The 17,383-nt window shown below is 47.0% G+C and overlaps 1 protein-coding gene across 1 annotated transcript in view; it reads right to left on the bottom strand.

Annotated features, from left to right (window-relative positions):
- crip2 (cysteine-rich protein 2) overlaps positions 1 to 3,984 on the bottom strand; it is a 51,925-nt gene extending 47,941 nt beyond the window's left edge. Inside the window, exon 1 of the mRNA XM_072264287.1 lies at positions 3,876 to 3,984. Coding sequence (XP_072120388.1) covers positions 3,876 to 3,918 — 43 coding nt within the window. The 5' untranslated portion in view covers positions 3,919 to 3,984. The remainder of the gene's footprint in view (positions 1 to 3,875) is intronic.
- Between the last annotated feature and the right edge of the window lie 13,399 nt (positions 3,985 to 17,383).

Genomic DNA, 17,383 nt, shown 5'->3' with positions numbered 1-17,383 from the left:
TACTTCCCCTTCCCACTGTCCACTCCATCCGAGTATTACAATTACCTCCCCTTCCCACTGCCCATTCTATCCCTGAGTATTAGTTACTTCCCCTTCCCACTGTCCACTCCACCCGAGTATTACAATTACCTCCCCTTCCACTGCCCACTCTATCCCTGAGTATTAGTTACCTCCCCTTCCCACTGCCCACTCCATCCCTGAGTATTACAATTACCTCCCCTTCCCACTGCCCATTCTATCCCTGAGTATTAGTTACCTCCCCTTCCCACTGAGTATTAGTTACCTCCCCTCCCCTTCCCACTCTATCTGAGTATTAGTTACCTCCCCTTCCCACTCTATCTGAGTATTAGTTACCTCCCCTGCCCACTCCACCCGAGCATTACAGTTACCTCCCCTTCCCACTCTGAGTAGTAGTTACCTCCCCTTCCCACTCTATCCCTGAGTATTAGTTACCTCCCCTTCTCACTGCCCACTCCATCCATAAGGTTCCCCATTCTCACATTTGAAAGTAATAATACTTTTCTGGGATCCACCTGCAAACTGACACCTCCCTCTCCTTCACAAATTATCGAAGCCTTTCACACCACAAGTAAACGGCACTGTAAAATTGGTTACTCTCATGAAGCCAACAACATGAACAAGCAACCCACAGCCCCACCATGATAAAAAAAAACACAGGGGTGCTGAAATTGAGGTCTGAGAACTCCACAGCTCACTATCAGCTACCCTGATAAAGTGTGATCAGTGAATTTGAAACCTTCCAAGGCAGCGGAGATCCACTCTTGAAAACCATCGTACATGGGCAACATTGCAAACAGCAGCTGTGGCCCAGTCTCCCAGCACCACAGGAACTGTCCAAAGTTCAGCTCCATTTTGCCCAGCTGCCACCATTTTGGTCACACAGAGTCAGAGGGCACAGAAACAGGCCCTTCGGCCCAAGATTCTCATCCAATCTAGTCTCATTTGATTGTGTTTGGTCGATATCATTCTAAACATTTCCTACTCATGACCAGTCCAAGTGTGCTTTAAATGTACTGTGCCTGCCTCAACCACTTCCTCTAGCAGCTTAATCCATGCAAGTACAACCCTCTATGAAATAACAAAAAACCCTGAATTTCCCATTATATCTTCCCCTCTCACTTTCAACCCATGTCCCCGGGAAAAAGACAGTGCATTTACCATATTGATGCCTCTGATGATTTTTATAGACCTCTGTAACAGGGGCTCCCAACAACCCCTTGCTTATGGCATAAGAAAGGTTGGGAGCTGCTGCTCTACAAGATCACCCTTCATTCTCCTACACTCCAAAACCAGCCCTAGCCTGCCCATCTTCACTCTATAACTCAGAGTCCTAGCAATATTCTTGTCAGTCTTTTCTGACTGCTTTTCAATTTACTAATCCTTCCTGTTGTAAGGTGATCAATACTGAACTCCACGATGCAAGAATAGCAGAATTGCTGCCCAATATCAATGAGTCCCAGTTAATCAGCCTACAGTAGATTCAGGCTTGAAGGAGGGTGTAAAGACCCAGGGGTGGGGAACACCAAGAACTGAGACCGAGAGACAGCTGTTCCACCCAATACTCCCCATAGGTCACATCCCAAACTGCTCCATCACAACAGCATTCAGCATTAAAACAATGGGTTCCACTGACAAAACATCTGCACATGCAAGTTGACACACTGCTCCCTCTGAAAGCACTTACAGATCCCAGTTAACTCATTCCTTCCTGCAGGCACTCCAACCTCCAGCTTCTCTCTAACAGCTTGCTGCCGTCCTTCAACAGTGGCTCGACCACACTTACTCAAAAGAGCACCATTACTGAGAACCAACTCATTTCTCATTAAAATAAAAGTGCCAAGTTGGCACTTCTACTCTCCAAAATTTGCCCACTTGCCAAGCTAGCAAGAACTACAAACTTGCTGATGCTCACTCCCCTGCCTCTGCTGGGTTTGCAGGGTATGAAAAAAAACAAGCAGCCAAATTGGACCCATCCTGGAACAGATGCAGGAATAGTTTTTAAATAAACTAGCAGGGAAGTTAGTACCTGGGCACGTAGGAACAATAAGCTCTACAGTACAATGCAGAAAGGGTTGAGTTACAGAAAGTGCATTTTCAACGCCTAGCTAACACATCCACACTCACATACGAGTGCAGTGCAGGGGAAATATATAAACAATCACAGCAAGAAGTGCCCTTAGGCAACAATACCAATGCAGAGATGAAACAAGACTACTCCTGAAGACATTTCCTGAGCACCAACCCATCACTGCAGATGGAGCAGGTAAAAATGACAACAAGTGTGCAAAATTTCATCTTGCACCACCCTGCAGAGAAACGAGCAGAGACCAGGCTAAAGAAACAGACCCTTCACCCCAGCACATCTGTGACAGACATGATGTCAATGCAGGTGGTCCATACCCCTCCATTCCCTGTTTGTTTCTCTCTGTCCAAATGTCTCGAGCACCACTTTGTACCACTCCGGCAGCACTTCCCAACACAAACCACTCTCCGTAAAAAAACAAATGCCTCAAATCTCTCCTCCTCCTCTTACTTTAAACCCATGCCTTCAGTATTTGGTATTTCCACCCTGGCAACAAGACTCCAACCATCTACCCTTTCTATGCCTCATAATTTTATATCTTTCCCTGATCAAAAGACTGGCATTCCTTCATTCCCAACACAGCTTTATGATACCAGGTGTCAGATGGTTAACTTGAGTGTGTCACTTTTGATTTAATTTCCCCAACATGAATCTTTTCATTGCTTATTAAGAAGTTAATGTGGAACATTTCCATCACCCCTCCAGGCAGTACCTCCCAGATCAAAACTTGCTGACTACAGCCTTCTATTGCATTCCTTTGCCTATAACATTCTAGATTTTTGCCCAAAACCCTTTCCCAAATACGGAAAATGGATTTTTAAAAAATCCCTGGTGCACAGCCATCACCCAGGCTTTTTAGGACTAAGCAGCAAGGGAGGGTGCAGCACTTAATTCACTATGTTAAATAATATTTCAATAGATTAAACCCACTGATTCCCTGTGGGTGGAGAGGAAAACAGTCAGGGTGTGACCTGCCATCTCAAAGAAGATCAGAAATTCCTTCTTCACCAAGGGAAATTAAATTCATTATTTAAAAAATACACGGCCAGTCAGAGAATCAGATAAATACCGTAGTTCCAGGTTGTAGCCTGGTCTTATTGTAAGGGGAACAATGCACCGGCTATGAGCAAAGGGCAGAGGACGATGGATCTTAACGAGGGGCTGTGACCCGGGTCTACACTGAATGATTCCAAATAATTCTTGCTTGATAAACCGCCTACTTGAGCACCCAAATTTCATCAGCGCGTCGGCAAATCCAGTAAAAAAAATGTCTGGGTAATCTCCAGTTGTGTATTGAAAGGAATTATCATTGCTGTTCTTCCCACTGGAAGCAACAACTAAGAAGGACGGGCTGCTGTGGACTGCGAACCGAAATGTTGACAAGTTAATTAATATCCAGGAGCAATACCGACCCACACCCACAAGGTGAATGGCCACCTGCCCCCACCCCCTCCGGCGTTCAATAACGGGCTGCGAACACGACCCAGCCCCGGGAAGGAGCAGCAGCGGTGCCGCCTGCACACCAGCTAACTCTGCTGGGAGGGAGGGCCACTCGGCCCCTCGTTAGCATGCTGGTTCCCTAACCTCAACTGCGCAATAGATCCCATTCCTTGCCCTGTGCAACCTCGTCCAATGCCCAGCCCTATTCCAATTTTTCCACCACTACCATCTTTGTGCAGAGGGATATGAAAGGAGCGCCCCAGAGAGGGATGAGGAATCTGCCACCTCCCGGTTGGTGTGCCGGACAAGGGAACACGCGCGGCTCTCTCACCAAAGTAGACGTTCTTGTCGCACTTGGGACATTTAGACGCCATCACGGCCGCTGTCCAGCCTCACTCGTCCCGCTAGCCCGCCGTACTGACACCCACTCTCGGCGCTCCGGGCACCACCCGCCTGCTCCCGCTCCCGCCCCCGCCCCCATAGCCACCGCTCATTGGTCAGAGGCCCCGGCTCCCTTCTCCTGTTCGTCGCCTATTGGCCACCACCACCGTCTGTCGATCGCGGAGCCGCCCCCTCCTTCTCCCGCCCTCCCTCTCCCAGATCTGGTCCTTCTGGGGAGCAGTAACTGTCCCTAGTTCCACCTGTTCCCCGACTGACTCCCCATACCGACACCAGCAGCCGCCCACAGAATACTCCCTGCAGCATTTAAACACATTTATCAGCCAGTGCATCCGACACATGGGACAGTGCGCGTTTTAATCATGTTTCCACCGAGAATGCACCGCTAAAGGATGGAGCAAGCAGATTGGTCCCAGAACAGGGCTGGTATTACTAGGACTGTCATATTTTTAATGCATTCACGCATTGCAGGCTTACTTGCAACATCGAGAAAAATGTGCAATAAGAAGAAAGCCGAGAATGGCTGGTTGCGGGTTTGGAGCGCAGTGGGAATGCGCAGCATTGTTGCTACATTATAATGCGTTACTGATTTGGAATGGGGTGTAGGAGCCTTAGTAAAAATCAGTAGTAGGGATAGAAAGTGGATTTACTGATCCTGCCGAGGCGGCAGACGCTTTGCAAGCCGAAAGCAGTGGAGAAAGTGGAAGCTGAAAACTGGTAATTGGTTCATTATTGTCACATGCACTGGGATGCAGCTTTTGTTTGCGTGCCATACAGACAGATCATAATTACATCGAGGTAGAACAAAAGAAAAGAATGCAGAGTATAGTTTTACAGTTGCAGAGAAAGTGCAGTGCTAGTTATCAATTAAGCCGCAAGGGTCTCGAAATAGACTGAGAGATCAGGACTTCTTTACGGCACGAGAGATTCGTTCAAGGGTCCTTTAAGAGTGGGAGATAAGCTGTCCTTGATTCTGGTGGTACAATTCCTAGGCTTTTGTGTATTCTGGTAGACCGGGGGGAGAGAAGAGAGAATGTTCGCGGTGCGTGGGTGAGATCTGGCCACTTTACCGAGGCAGCGGGACTGTGGACAGAGTTTGGGGGCGGGAGGCAGATTCACAGCTTTCTGTAGTTCTGTGCAGGCTTGAATAGAGCGCCTGCTAGACCAAGCCGTGATGCATCAGGGTAGGGTGTTGATTGATCCGGGTGGGAATTTCAATGAAAGATTGCCGGTTACTGTGTATGGTGCAATTGTGAGCGTGCTCGGGAAAAGGGAGAGCTAGTTGAGGGAGAACAGAATAATAAGGATGGAAGTAGAACCCAAGGCATTGCATTCAACACGGGTTTGACATATGGGCCGGAGGAAAAGGGAGTCTGCTCAAGGGGAGGGAAGGAAATGGTAGGGCAGTAGACCAGAAGGTCTCAATCTCCGTGGTGGAAGTCGTCACCCTGTATCTACGCAAACATTTAAACGTTGTAACTGGTAACTGTATTGCCTCTACCACTTTCTCTGGCAGCTCATTCTATATACCCACCGCCCCCAATAGAGGCAGTGACTATTGCAACAGCGAAAAGGAGTTAGAGGCCATCCCAACGACGTAGGGAGGGAGGGAGGGAGGGAGGGAGGGAGGGGGGGGGAAGAGAGAGAGAGAGAGAAAGAAAGAAAGAGAAAGACAAAGACAAAGACAGCCTGGACAGAGGGCAGAGTTCGACGTGTGGTTGGCCAGCCGGGTCTGGCGATGAATAGTGAGGAATCATCTCTTGCCCCTCTCTGGCGTCACGCTGGACATCGATTTCTTCCCCATTCCCTATGTGTGTGTAGTTTCTGGGCATTATTATCAGAAGATGACTCAAATACTATACGTGCAATGGTGACTCCCTGAAGCCTTCAAACACCTGTGATCCTGTGGTGAATAATTCACCTCCTATATTCCTGTGGTTTCCACAGTACTGGTGCAATGGGCCAGTAGTTGCCACCGTGGGACCCTGCATATTGAACCAGATCTAATCCCAGCATCCATGAGGTTATTTACTCTCTCCTCCAAAATTCCCTCCAATTTTGTTTTACAGTTGCATGGACCAACCATTGCTCTGAGCAGAAATTTTTAGACAGCTTGAAAACTATGCGGCACTTTAAATGTTTTTTTTGTAATATGCACACTATGAATATTTACAATGAAACTGAAAAATCTCATACTTTTGATTTATTTGTTAATTAAAGGGTATAATGAAATACAGTACAACAAAGAAAATCTTCCACATGTTGCAAACTTTTTCTCTTCTGTCTTTAAAGTCAGAATATAAAAATGATCACCACAAACAAGTACAAGGCACAACTCACAACACAAGTAAAAATGTTGGGCAGTCAAAGAAAAAGTAGAATGTTTTGACTAGTTGGCGTCAGTGTTCAGCAGGCCAGCAGTTTATTAATAATAAGCAACCAACTTCCATTCTGTGCTTATTGTTACAATTTGCAACAGTGTTGTAACATGAAGCATGGACAATGTAAATATGTTGAAGCTTTAAAATGTTTCAAAGTAAAGGTTGTGGTAGGTTTGTTACTTAGAAAATTTATGGATTATATTTATTAACCCACAGGGTATTTCACAATTACATTAACATTTCAAAATTATATCACCATAATGTCAAAACTATATTAACATTATACAAAATACAATTACAGCAGGGCATCAACAAAGGATATGTGCACGGGAGCCTTTCAGTAACTGCGCAGCCGTGCACCCATGCAGCATAGCGGGAACGGTCGCTGACTCTCTGCCCTCCTCGCACTGACACCCTTGCCTAGAGACATGGCTGTTTCCTGCCATCTCTAAAGTTCGGCTGCGGTTGGCAGATAACCAGCCACTGTAACTTGTGCCAGTGTGTAGACGGGCAGTGGAATCGGGGGAAGTTGATGGGAACATGGGCAAAATATAACAGAATGAATGTAGGATTGGTGTAAGTGGGTGCTTGACTGTTGGCGCAGACATGAAGGGCTGAAAGGCCTGTTTCCTTGTTCAGCCAGAGTGGCTCTGCTCCCCAAGTTTCCAAGTTCATTCCCCTCTACGTTGCTGCCTTACTTTGGTTCCTACTTAGGAAATGCCTTCACTCCTTGTTTCCAACTCTCCTTTGGCCTCAGCACCCTCAGAAATCTTCCCCCATTCGAACCGCTCCGAGATAGTCACATTTCCCCAATTCCAGCCTCTTGCACTTGCATAGGGTTCCTAGTTCCACCATTAGCTGCTTTGCCTTTCAATGTCACAGACCAAAGCTCAAATCCTCCAAAACCCCTCTGCTCTGCACAACCACTTCATTATTTATGATGCTCCTTAAACATGCCCTTAAATCTGGTTAAAATGTTAGAGGAACCTTGCTTCCTGTCACCATGTCACACCAGCCATGTGAACACAAGTTCTTGTAGGCAGTGCATGTGGCCAAGCTGAGAGATGATAATGTCATACAGAGGAGGTGGCTGGGAACGGACCCAAGTGCAAGACACAGACACTGAAGTACTAGGGACAGGACTAGGATACAGGGTGAGGGCAAGGACATGGACACGAAAACTGGGAACCCGAAACAGGACTGGACAAGAGAGCTAGGAGCCTGGGCTTAGACTCTGAACCAGAGACTGGACAAGGACCCAGTACCTGGGTCTTGCCTCTGGCTCGGACCCCAGAACTAGGCAAGGATGAAACTTGGCAGGCAGGCAAGACGAGGCTGGAGTCTTCAGGCTTGAGGCTAGGCAGGCTCTTCCTGGGCAGGGCGCGGATCACCACCCGATGGACGCATGGGACAGGAAGGGATAGAACCAACCGCAGGTAACGGCAAGACGGCCTGGCTTACCCGACGGAGGTAAGGGACAGGAAGGGACAGAACCAACCGCAGGTAACAGCAAGACAGCCTGTCTTACCCGGTGGAGGCAAGGGACAGGAATGGAGCTAGGTGCGGGGTGGCTCCAGGACAAGACTGAAGGCAAGACGAGGTGAGAGTTACCAGCAAGACCAGGCAAGGTTTCAGGCAAGGAAACAGAAGGCAGAGGAAGGGATACAAGGAGTAAGGACAAGAACAATCCAGCAGTCATGTCCTGGTCTCTGAAGGTATTTATGCAGCCAGCCCCAACGAGCATCAGCTGCCTCAATTAGAGCTCAACACGAACAGAAACAGGGTAGACAGGAAAATCCGGAGCAAGGGTCGATGGACCGGACTGTGAACCGGAATATGGACTATACGGACCGGACCGTGACAGGTAATGGTATTAATGGAGACCAAGACATCAAAGGTGGCTAATGCAAGGATATTATAATTTATTGGGGTATCATGATGTCTATATTCTGAAAGCATATATTTGCAACTACCTCACTATTTTTTTCTGGCTTTGCACTATTTATTCAATTTAACTTTTTAAATATATATATTACTTACTGTAATCCAGTTTTTGTTATCATGTATTGCAATATACTGCAGCCGCATAACAACACATTCCAGTGATGTTAAACCTGATTCTGACTCTGAACTAATTGGCTCATTTCTGTTTTACAAAGGCAGCATGTTGAGATGAGGGTGGAGAGAAGTGGCGATGTGGATGGTGCCAAAGTAAGGAGTGGTCAGAGGGTGGGCCAGTGAGCTCAGACAAGACAGCAAGGTGAAGACAGTGACTGTAACTATAGTGTAGGCAGCTGACTTACAGAAGGGAGAGATGAATGGAGGGATGGAGGGCAGAGAATTGAAAAGGACACAGATCAGGACTTCTCTTAACATCAGTGCAGCAGTTGAGCAGGTATAGCATCAAGGAGCCCTGGTAAATCTGATGTCAGTGGGCGTCGTAGTGGAAAACTCTCCAGTGGCTGGTGTCAGTTCTGTTATGATATTTATTGTTATGCAATAGCAATGGTACATTGCAATCCATAACAATAAAAACTGAAATTATAATAAAATGTGTGTGTGTGTGTGTGTGTGTGTGTGTGTGTGTTGTGTGTGTGTGTATAGATAAATAAGTAGTGCAAAACGAGGAGAAAATTAGTGACGTAGTGTACAAGGGTTCAATGTCCATTCAGAAATCTGATGGCTGAGGGGAAGAAGCTGTTATCATTGAGTGCGTGCCTTCAGGCTCCCATACCTCCTTGCTGATGGTAGCAATGAGAAGAGGGCATTTTATATACATTTTTTGGAATAAAGAATACAATTAGGACAAAAGCAACCAAGTGCACTTTAGTGCAAAGTGCTCAAAGTTGTCTTAGTGTTGCTATATTAAGTAGAGTTACATAGGTTGGTTCAAGAAGGGAAGTAGCTATCCCAATGCATCACTATAGGATAAACACAAGATATTTTGCAGATGCTGGAAATTCAGAGCAACACACACAAAATGCTGGAAGAACTCAGCAGGTCAGACAGTATTTATGGAAATGAATGAACAGTCAACGTTTTGGGCCAAGACCCTTCATTATGAATGGAAAGAAAGAAGCCAGAATAAGAAGGTGGGGTGGATGGGAAGGGGAACATGCTAGAAGATGATAGGTGAAGCCAAGTGGGGGTGGGGGGATGAAATAGGAAGCTGGGAAGTGATAGGTGGAAAAAGTAATGGACTAGAGAAGAAAGAATCTGATAGGAGGGGAGAATGGACTGGGGGGTCAAAGGGAAGGAGGAGGGACACTAAGGGGATTGCTCCTCCACTCCATATACAAAAAGCAGGATTTCCGATGGCCAACCATTTTAATTCAAACCTCCATTCCCATTCAAACACATCAGTCCATTGTCTCCTCTACTGCCATGATGAGGCCATTCTCAGGTTAGAGGAGCAACACCTCGTGTTCCATCTGGATAACCTCCAACCTGATGGCATGAACAATGATTTCTCCTTCATCCTTTCACTTCTTCCCTCTCCCCCTTCCTTCTTCTTCAGTTCTTCATTCTGCACCCTACCCTTACCTCTTCTTTTCTCCTCCTCTGCCTATTATTTCCCCCAGTGCCCCTCTTCCTCTCCTTACTCTGGCTTCTTCTCCCTTCCTTTCCAGTCCTGATGAAGGGTCTGAACCTTTGTCTGTTCATTTCCACAGATACTGTCTGACCTGCTGAATTCCTCCAGCATTTTCTGTGCGTTGCATCATTACAGGAGTTCCACAGGACAGTGTCACAGCCCCAACCACCCACAGGTGCTTCACCATTGACCTTCCTTCCATTGTACGGTCAGAAGTGGGGACGTGCACGACGTTCACTTCATTCAGCAAATCAGGCCACCAATAGTCAGACTCAGGTGCAGACTAACAAGCAGCAAATAACATCCATGCCACTTAAGTAGCGGGTAGTGACCACCTCCAACAAGAGAGGGTCCAACCACCTGCCCTTTACATCCAGTAGCATCATTATTAACAATTCCCTACCATCAATAATCTGAGGGTCACCATTGACCAGAAACTCAATTCAAAGTTCAATGTAAATTTATATTCAAAGTGTATGTATGTCTCCATATACTACCCCAAGATTAATTTTCTTGCAGGCATTTGCAGTAGAATAAAGTGGAATTAATGAAAAACTGTACACAACTGCAGTTAGTATCTGTCATACAGCTAGCCCTGACAAACCGAGAAAGCAAGGACACTTACAGTAGTCCACATGTTGTTTCTGGATTTCAGCTCAGCATTCAATACTATTGAACTAACTCCCACTCCTTATCTAAATGTAACTCTGAGCAACTGGGTGTTGGCCTTCCAAACCAACAGACCTCAGATAGTCAGGATGAATGACCTCTCTCCCTCCCCATCATCATTAACACGGGTGCAGCCCCCCCCCGGGCTGTGTGCTGAGCTCATTGCTGGACACTCTGCTCACACGTGTCTGCACAGCCAAACACCCGAGTAATCACATTGTCAGGTTCACGGATGACACAACAGTGGTAGAGCTCATCACCAGTGACGATGAGACAGCCTACAAAGAGGAGGGGGAAGAGTTTAAGGCCTGGTGCCAGGAAAACAATCTCTTCCTCAATGTCAACAGGACAAAAGAGATGTTTATTGACTTCCGGCAAACTGAAACAACTCACACCCTTCCTTACATCGCTGGCACAGCAGTGGAGATTGAGCAGTTTCAAACTCCTGGGAGTGTACATCTCACAGACAACCTCTCATGTCCCAGTGTGAGACTCCTGGGAGTGTACATCACACACAACCCCTCATGTCCCAGTGTGAGACTCCCGGGAGTGTACATCACACACAACCTCTCATGTCCCAGTGTCAGACTCCCGGGAGTGTACATCACACACAACCTCTCATGTCCCAGTGTCAAACTCCCGGGAGTGTACATCACACACAACCCCTCATGTCCCAGTGTCAAACTCCCGGGAGTGTACATCACACACAACCCCTCATGTCCCAGTGTGAGACTCCCGGGAGTGTACATCACACACAACCTCTCATGTCCCAGTGTCAGACTCCCGGGAGTGTACATCACACACAACCTCTCATGTCCCAGTGTCAGACTCCCGGGAGTGTACATCACACACAACCTCTCATGTCTCAGTGTCAAACTCCCGGGAGTGTACATCACACACAACCTCTCATGTCCCAGTGTCAGACTCTTGGGAGTGCACATCTTACACAATCTCTCATGGTTCCAGAACATATTCTACACAATCAGGAAAATTCACCAACATCTCTACCTTCTGAGGAGGCTGAAGAGAGCTGGACTATGCACACCTTTATACTCACATCCTTCTACAAATGAACAGTAGAGAGCATTCTAACATGCGGTATCACTGAATGGTACAGAAACTGCACCACGGCAGACAGGAAAACTCTACACCGGGTAGTCAAAACTGCCCAGTGCATCACTGGCACCAGCCTACCCACCAGCTCGGACGTAGATACAGGAAGGTGCTAGGAAAGAGCCAGGAACATCATGAAGGACAGCACCCCCCTGCTCATAGACTGTTTGTCCCACTTCCATCAGGGAGGAGCCTATGTAGCATCCACACCAGGAGCACCAGACCCAAAAACAGTTACTCCCTCAAGCACTAAGGATGATCAACACTTCCACCCATCACCGCTCTAGCATTTCCTGTCTGCCACCCTATGTACAGACACTCCTGTGGCTGCGACAGGCATCGCCTTACAGACATGCAATCAATCTATGTATTATTGTGTTTTATTTATTGTGGTTTTTATTATTGTGTTCTTTATCTTATTGTGTTTTTTTTGTTCTGTATTTGATCCGGAGTAACATTAATTTGTTCTCCTTTAACTCGTGTACTGGAAATGGCATTAAACCATCTTGACAATCTTGAAGAGAAAACAAACAAATACACACTGAGAACATGAGTTGTAGAGTCTATAGGTTCAGTGTTGAGATGAGTGAATTTATCCTTGCTGATTCAGGAGACTGATGGTTGAAGAGTAATAACTGTTTCTGAACCTGGTAGTGTGGGACCTGAGGCTCCTTTATCCCCTTCCTGTGAGAAGAGAGCATTACCTGGGTGGTGGGGGTCCCTTATTGATGTACGCTACTTTCCTGTGGCAGCACTCCTTCTAGATGTGCTGAATGGTGGGGATGGATTTTCCTGTGATGGACTGGGCTGTCTCCAAAGCAGCGCACACAAATTGCTGGAGGAACTCAGCTGGTCAGGCAGCATCTATGGGAACGAGTGAACAGTCGATGTTTTGGGCTGAGACCCTTCAGCAGGATTCAGGATTTCCAGCATTGGCAGAGTTTCTTGTGGTTGGGCTGCCTCCACCTCTTTTTGTAGGCTTTCCCGTTCTTGGGCATTGCTGTTTCCATACCAGGCCATGATGCAGCCAGCCAGGACACTCTCTGCTGTGCATCTATAGAAGTTTGTCAGTTCTGGATGACATGCCAAATCTGCACAAATTTATAAGAAAATAGAGTGCTGCCGAGCCTTCTTTGTGACGGCACTTGCTTGCTGGGCCCAGGATAAATCATAATGGCAAGAAATTTGAAGTTGCTGACTCTCTCCACCTCTGATTCCGTAATGAGGGCTGGCTCATGGACCTCCTCCTGTAGTCAGTAATCAGCTCTTTGGTTTTGCTGAGGTTGAGTGAGTGGTGGTTGCTGGGGCAGCGACCCAACCAGATTTTCAATCTCCCTCCTGAATGCTGAGTCATTACCACGTTTGATTTGGCCAACAACAGCAGACTTAAATATGGCATTGGAGCCTGCTTAGCCATACAATCATAAGTATTGAGCAGAGATAACAAAATCTGGTGACTATGGGGAAAGAAATAGTCAATCACTTGGGTGGAGGATCCAGCAGCAGAACTGGAAGACTGAGGAGACATTTCTGTTCTATGTTCCAGAGAGGGGGAAATGAGGAGAGAGCTCTGGGAAGGACTTTGACAGGATGCAAACCAAGATTGTCAAGGTAACAATTAGTTTAAAACCTGGTAGATAGAGACAGAAAAGTGAAAAGAGAGAAAATAAAGAGAAGTACAGGTTGACTCTGTGGTTAAGAAGGCATACGGTGTATTGGCCTTCATCAATTGTGGGACTGAGTTTAGGAGCCGAGAGGTAATGTTGCAGCTATATAGGACCCTGGTCAGACCCCACTTGGGGTCCTGTGCTCAGTTCTGGTCGCCTCACTACAGGAAGGATGTGGAAACCATAGAAAGGGTGCACAGGAGATTTACAAGGATTTTGCCTGGATTGGGAAGCATGCCTTATGAGAATAGGTTGAGTGAACTCGGCCTTTTCTCCTTGGAGCGACGGAGGATGAGAGGTGACCTGATAAGATGATGAGAGGCATTGATTGTATGGATAGTCAGAGGCTTCTTCGTGAAGTGCCTAGCATGAGAGGGCACAGTTTTAAGGTGCTTGGAACTAGGTACAGAGGAGATGTCAGGGGTAAATTTTTTACACGGAGAGTGGTGAGTGTGGGGAATGGGCTGCCGGAGACGGTGGTGGAGGCGGATACAATAGGGTCTTTTAAGAGACTCCTGGATAGGTACATGGAGCTTAGAAAAATAGAGGGCTATGGGTAACCCTAGGTAATTTCAAAGGTTAGTATATGTTTGGCACAGCATTGTGGGCCGAAGGGCCTGTATTGTGCTGTAGGTTTTCTATGTTTCTACACATCTGTGTAGCTATAGAGAGAGAGAGAGCTAGAGAGAAAGAGGGAGAGAGAGGGAAAGAAAGAAAAAGGGAGATGGAGAGATAGAAGAAGGGAGAGGGAGAGATAGAAAAGGAGAAAGAGCTGGAGACAGGTATATATGATTCACACAAAATGCTGAAGGAACTCTGCATATCAGGTAGCTTCTGTGATTGTGAGGAGACAGATGAAATTTTGAGGTGAGACTCTTCATCAGGGCTGGTTGTGCTGAACCCCCAGCATTTGCAGGATCTTTTATGTTTAAGATATTCCGTACATGTTTGCTTTTAAAGTGGTTGTTTCCTTCAGCAGAGGGCCAGACACAGGGGCAGAGATTAAAAGTAACAGATAGAGGAATTTGAGGGGAGGTGGAAATATATTTCCCCAAGAGGACAGTGGAGGACTGGAATTCACTGTTACAGACAGAGACCCTCCACATATTTAAACAAGATTTGGGTGTGAAGCACTGGGCCCAAGGGGGCCAGATCAGGCTCCTTCTCAGCTGACACTGCCATGATGGGCCAAATAGCCTCTTGTGTGGTGGATTTTCTGTGATTCCATGAGGGACAGACATTGGATGTTGTCAGCAGCACCAACATCCCAATGGAAAACAAGGAATATTGGTTTGCTGATCTATGGCTGACCTGATCTCCAGGCAGCTGGCTGCAGTCTGAGTGAGAGCTGATGCTTCTGAACATACACAGATTGTAAGAAATCTTCCGCCTGTTGTCAGCGTCGGTGTTCTTGGGCCCTAGATGAGGATTTGCATGGAGATGTCTCTCGGTGCTGTGGAGGGAGAGATGTGGAAGACCCTGTGCTCTGCCTGTCGTGAGTAGCGTTGTCTGAGACGATGGCAATGACAAGAGGTGGAGATTTCCCACTGGAGGAGCTGCTCCCCATGTCTCTGCAGGAACACTTGAAGAACAACCTGGGGGGGGGCAGAGCTTGTGGCACAAGGATGAAGTATGTTCTGGGAATACCCCGGATGCTCCAGATTCCTCCCACGTCACAAAGGGGTGGATTGGGAGGTCGGCAGGTTAATTAGCCACTGAGAATTGCCCCTAGTGTGTGGGTGAATGGTGGGATCTAAAGGAGCTGATTCTACTGTGGGAAGAATAAAATGGGCTGTATAAATAGCTGGGTGGGTAGCAGAGACTTGGAGGGCTGAAGGGCCTGTTCCTGTGCATTGTAACTATGTCCCAGAGGTGGTAACTCGGTGAGATCCATACGGAAAAGTTGTAGGTGAGCTGATTGGTATCTGTGGGCAATTTCAGCTCTGTCAGTGTCACCGGAATCTCCCAGCACTGCACATTGTGCTCAGCAGCAGCTTGCAATGATCTCCAGTTTGCGAGAGATCCTTGAAGACAAAAGAGACTGTGGATGCTGGAATCTGGAATGAGAATCAGAATGCTGGAAGGACCTAGCAGGTTAGGCAGCACCACTGATGTTTCAAGCCAAGACCCTGCACTTCTAGTGGCAATCTTACTCCTTTCCACTCATTCCGGAAAGCTGACCAACATCTTTTGCCTCCACAGTGCTGCCTGGCCTACTGAGTTCTTCCAGCATTCTGTTTTTTGTTAGTAAGGAAGCCCCGCTGCTGCAGTTTTATGAATTATTTACAGTGAGCACCATGCAAATGATCATGTTTGTGTGAAATAACTTCCCTGACCTGTTCCCCTGCTGCTGGAAATGACCAGTAAGCTGGTTTGCATTCAGATGCAGCGGCCTCTCGAGGACCAATCACAGGCATTTGTGTCTCTTTAAATGTCCCTTTTATGAACACGAGAAAATACTGAGTTCCTCCAACATTTTGTGTGTGTTGCTCTGGACTTTGGAAACTTTCAGTACTGTGAGTCTACCCCAGCAGCCAGGCTGCTCGCTGGCGGAGGAGCTGGACTTGGGGCAGAGCATGCTGCTGCCTGCTTCAGGAAGGCATTGAAGGCATTGGAGTTGGTGCGCAAAGGCAGTGTGCAGAGAAATGGTGCGTGATTGTCTTGTACGTCTCTCTTGCGAGACCCTGTTGGACATTGATAATGTAAAATGTCTCAGACCCACTTCCCTTGTTTGCTGGTGCATCAGACGCAGAGAGCTGAGTGCCCAGAAGGCCATAAGATATGGGAGCAAAATTAGGCCATTCAGCCCATTGAATCTGCTCCACCATTTGATTATGGTTGATCAAGACTTACCAAGATTCTATCAGCCTCCACCTTAAATACACCCAATGCAACAGTGTCATCAGTTGTAGCGAGGTCCAGGCCTCACACTGTGCGTTTTTTTTTGTGTGACTGTATGTCTGCTTCCCAGCTTGTATTTGTTCTGTGTGTGTCTTGTGCTGTGTTGTACTCTGTGTGTCTTGTGCTGTGTGTGCCTTGTGTTGTGTGTGTCTTGTGCTGTGTGTGTCTTGTCTTGTGTTGTGTTAGGTTGTGTGTGTCTTGCGCTGTGTATATTTTGCATCTTGGCCCCAGGGGAGCATGCATTCATGTATGGTTGAATGATAATTAAACTTACCTTGAACTTGGACTTGAACTTAGCTTGACTCTAATTGCTAATGTTGTCCAGTGAGACCATGGTGCAAGCCACAACTCCAGGAACTATTGCACCCCACCCCTCCTCACAGTATCCATTTGCACAATTCCAGTTAAAAAAATCAGTTGCCTGAGGTTCCTCTAGGCAACCTGAAGGCTGATGAGGGCTTGTATGAAGTTGTGAAAGCTGAGGTCCACCCCCACAGCCAGACCCAGGTCTGCACACTCCTTAACCAGAATGGGGAGGCAGGGGATTGGGTGTTTTCTCAGTGTCACAACCCCAAACTCCCCCAAAATCTGCTCATCTTCCAGACCTCTGCAGCCAAACGTAGCCCCACTCCTCACTCCTGTCTTCATTCCAACCACTGGCAGTCTCTAACCATCCATCACCATTATCTCTGCTGTGCCAATGCTCTGAGACTCTGCCCGATATCAATCATTGCTCGAAGCTGTTTTGTTTTAAAAATACTCCAGGGGTTGCGATTAATAAATCACTTGTGGTAGGTTCTGAATTAGATTTACTAATTCATGATAGCACGTGAATTAATAAAGCAACCAGACCCAGATGAAAGCCACTGGTAAAACTGACCATTATCTCCAGACAGTGTAAATGAAGCTTGAGACTAAAATAAACAACAAAAAAATCCTGTTGAACATTTGAGATTTCATTCTGATGATATAACTATTATTTTGAAAGGGACTGGACTACAATCAAATGCATGGATTATCACTTCCCCCTCCTCCCCTCCTTCCTCCAACCCTCCTCCCTCCTCCCCTCCTCCTGCATTGCCCTAACCACTGTTGTGGCTGGAGGAGGACCTGGCTG

Source organism: Mobula birostris, chromosome 1 (genome assembly GCF_030028105.1).
Source record: "Mobula birostris isolate sMobBir1 chromosome 1, sMobBir1.hap1, whole genome shotgun sequence".
Classification (NCBI taxonomy): Eukaryota; Metazoa; Chordata; class Chondrichthyes; order Myliobatiformes; family Myliobatidae; genus Mobula; species Mobula birostris.
This window is presented reverse-complemented; position numbering and strand designations above follow the sequence as displayed.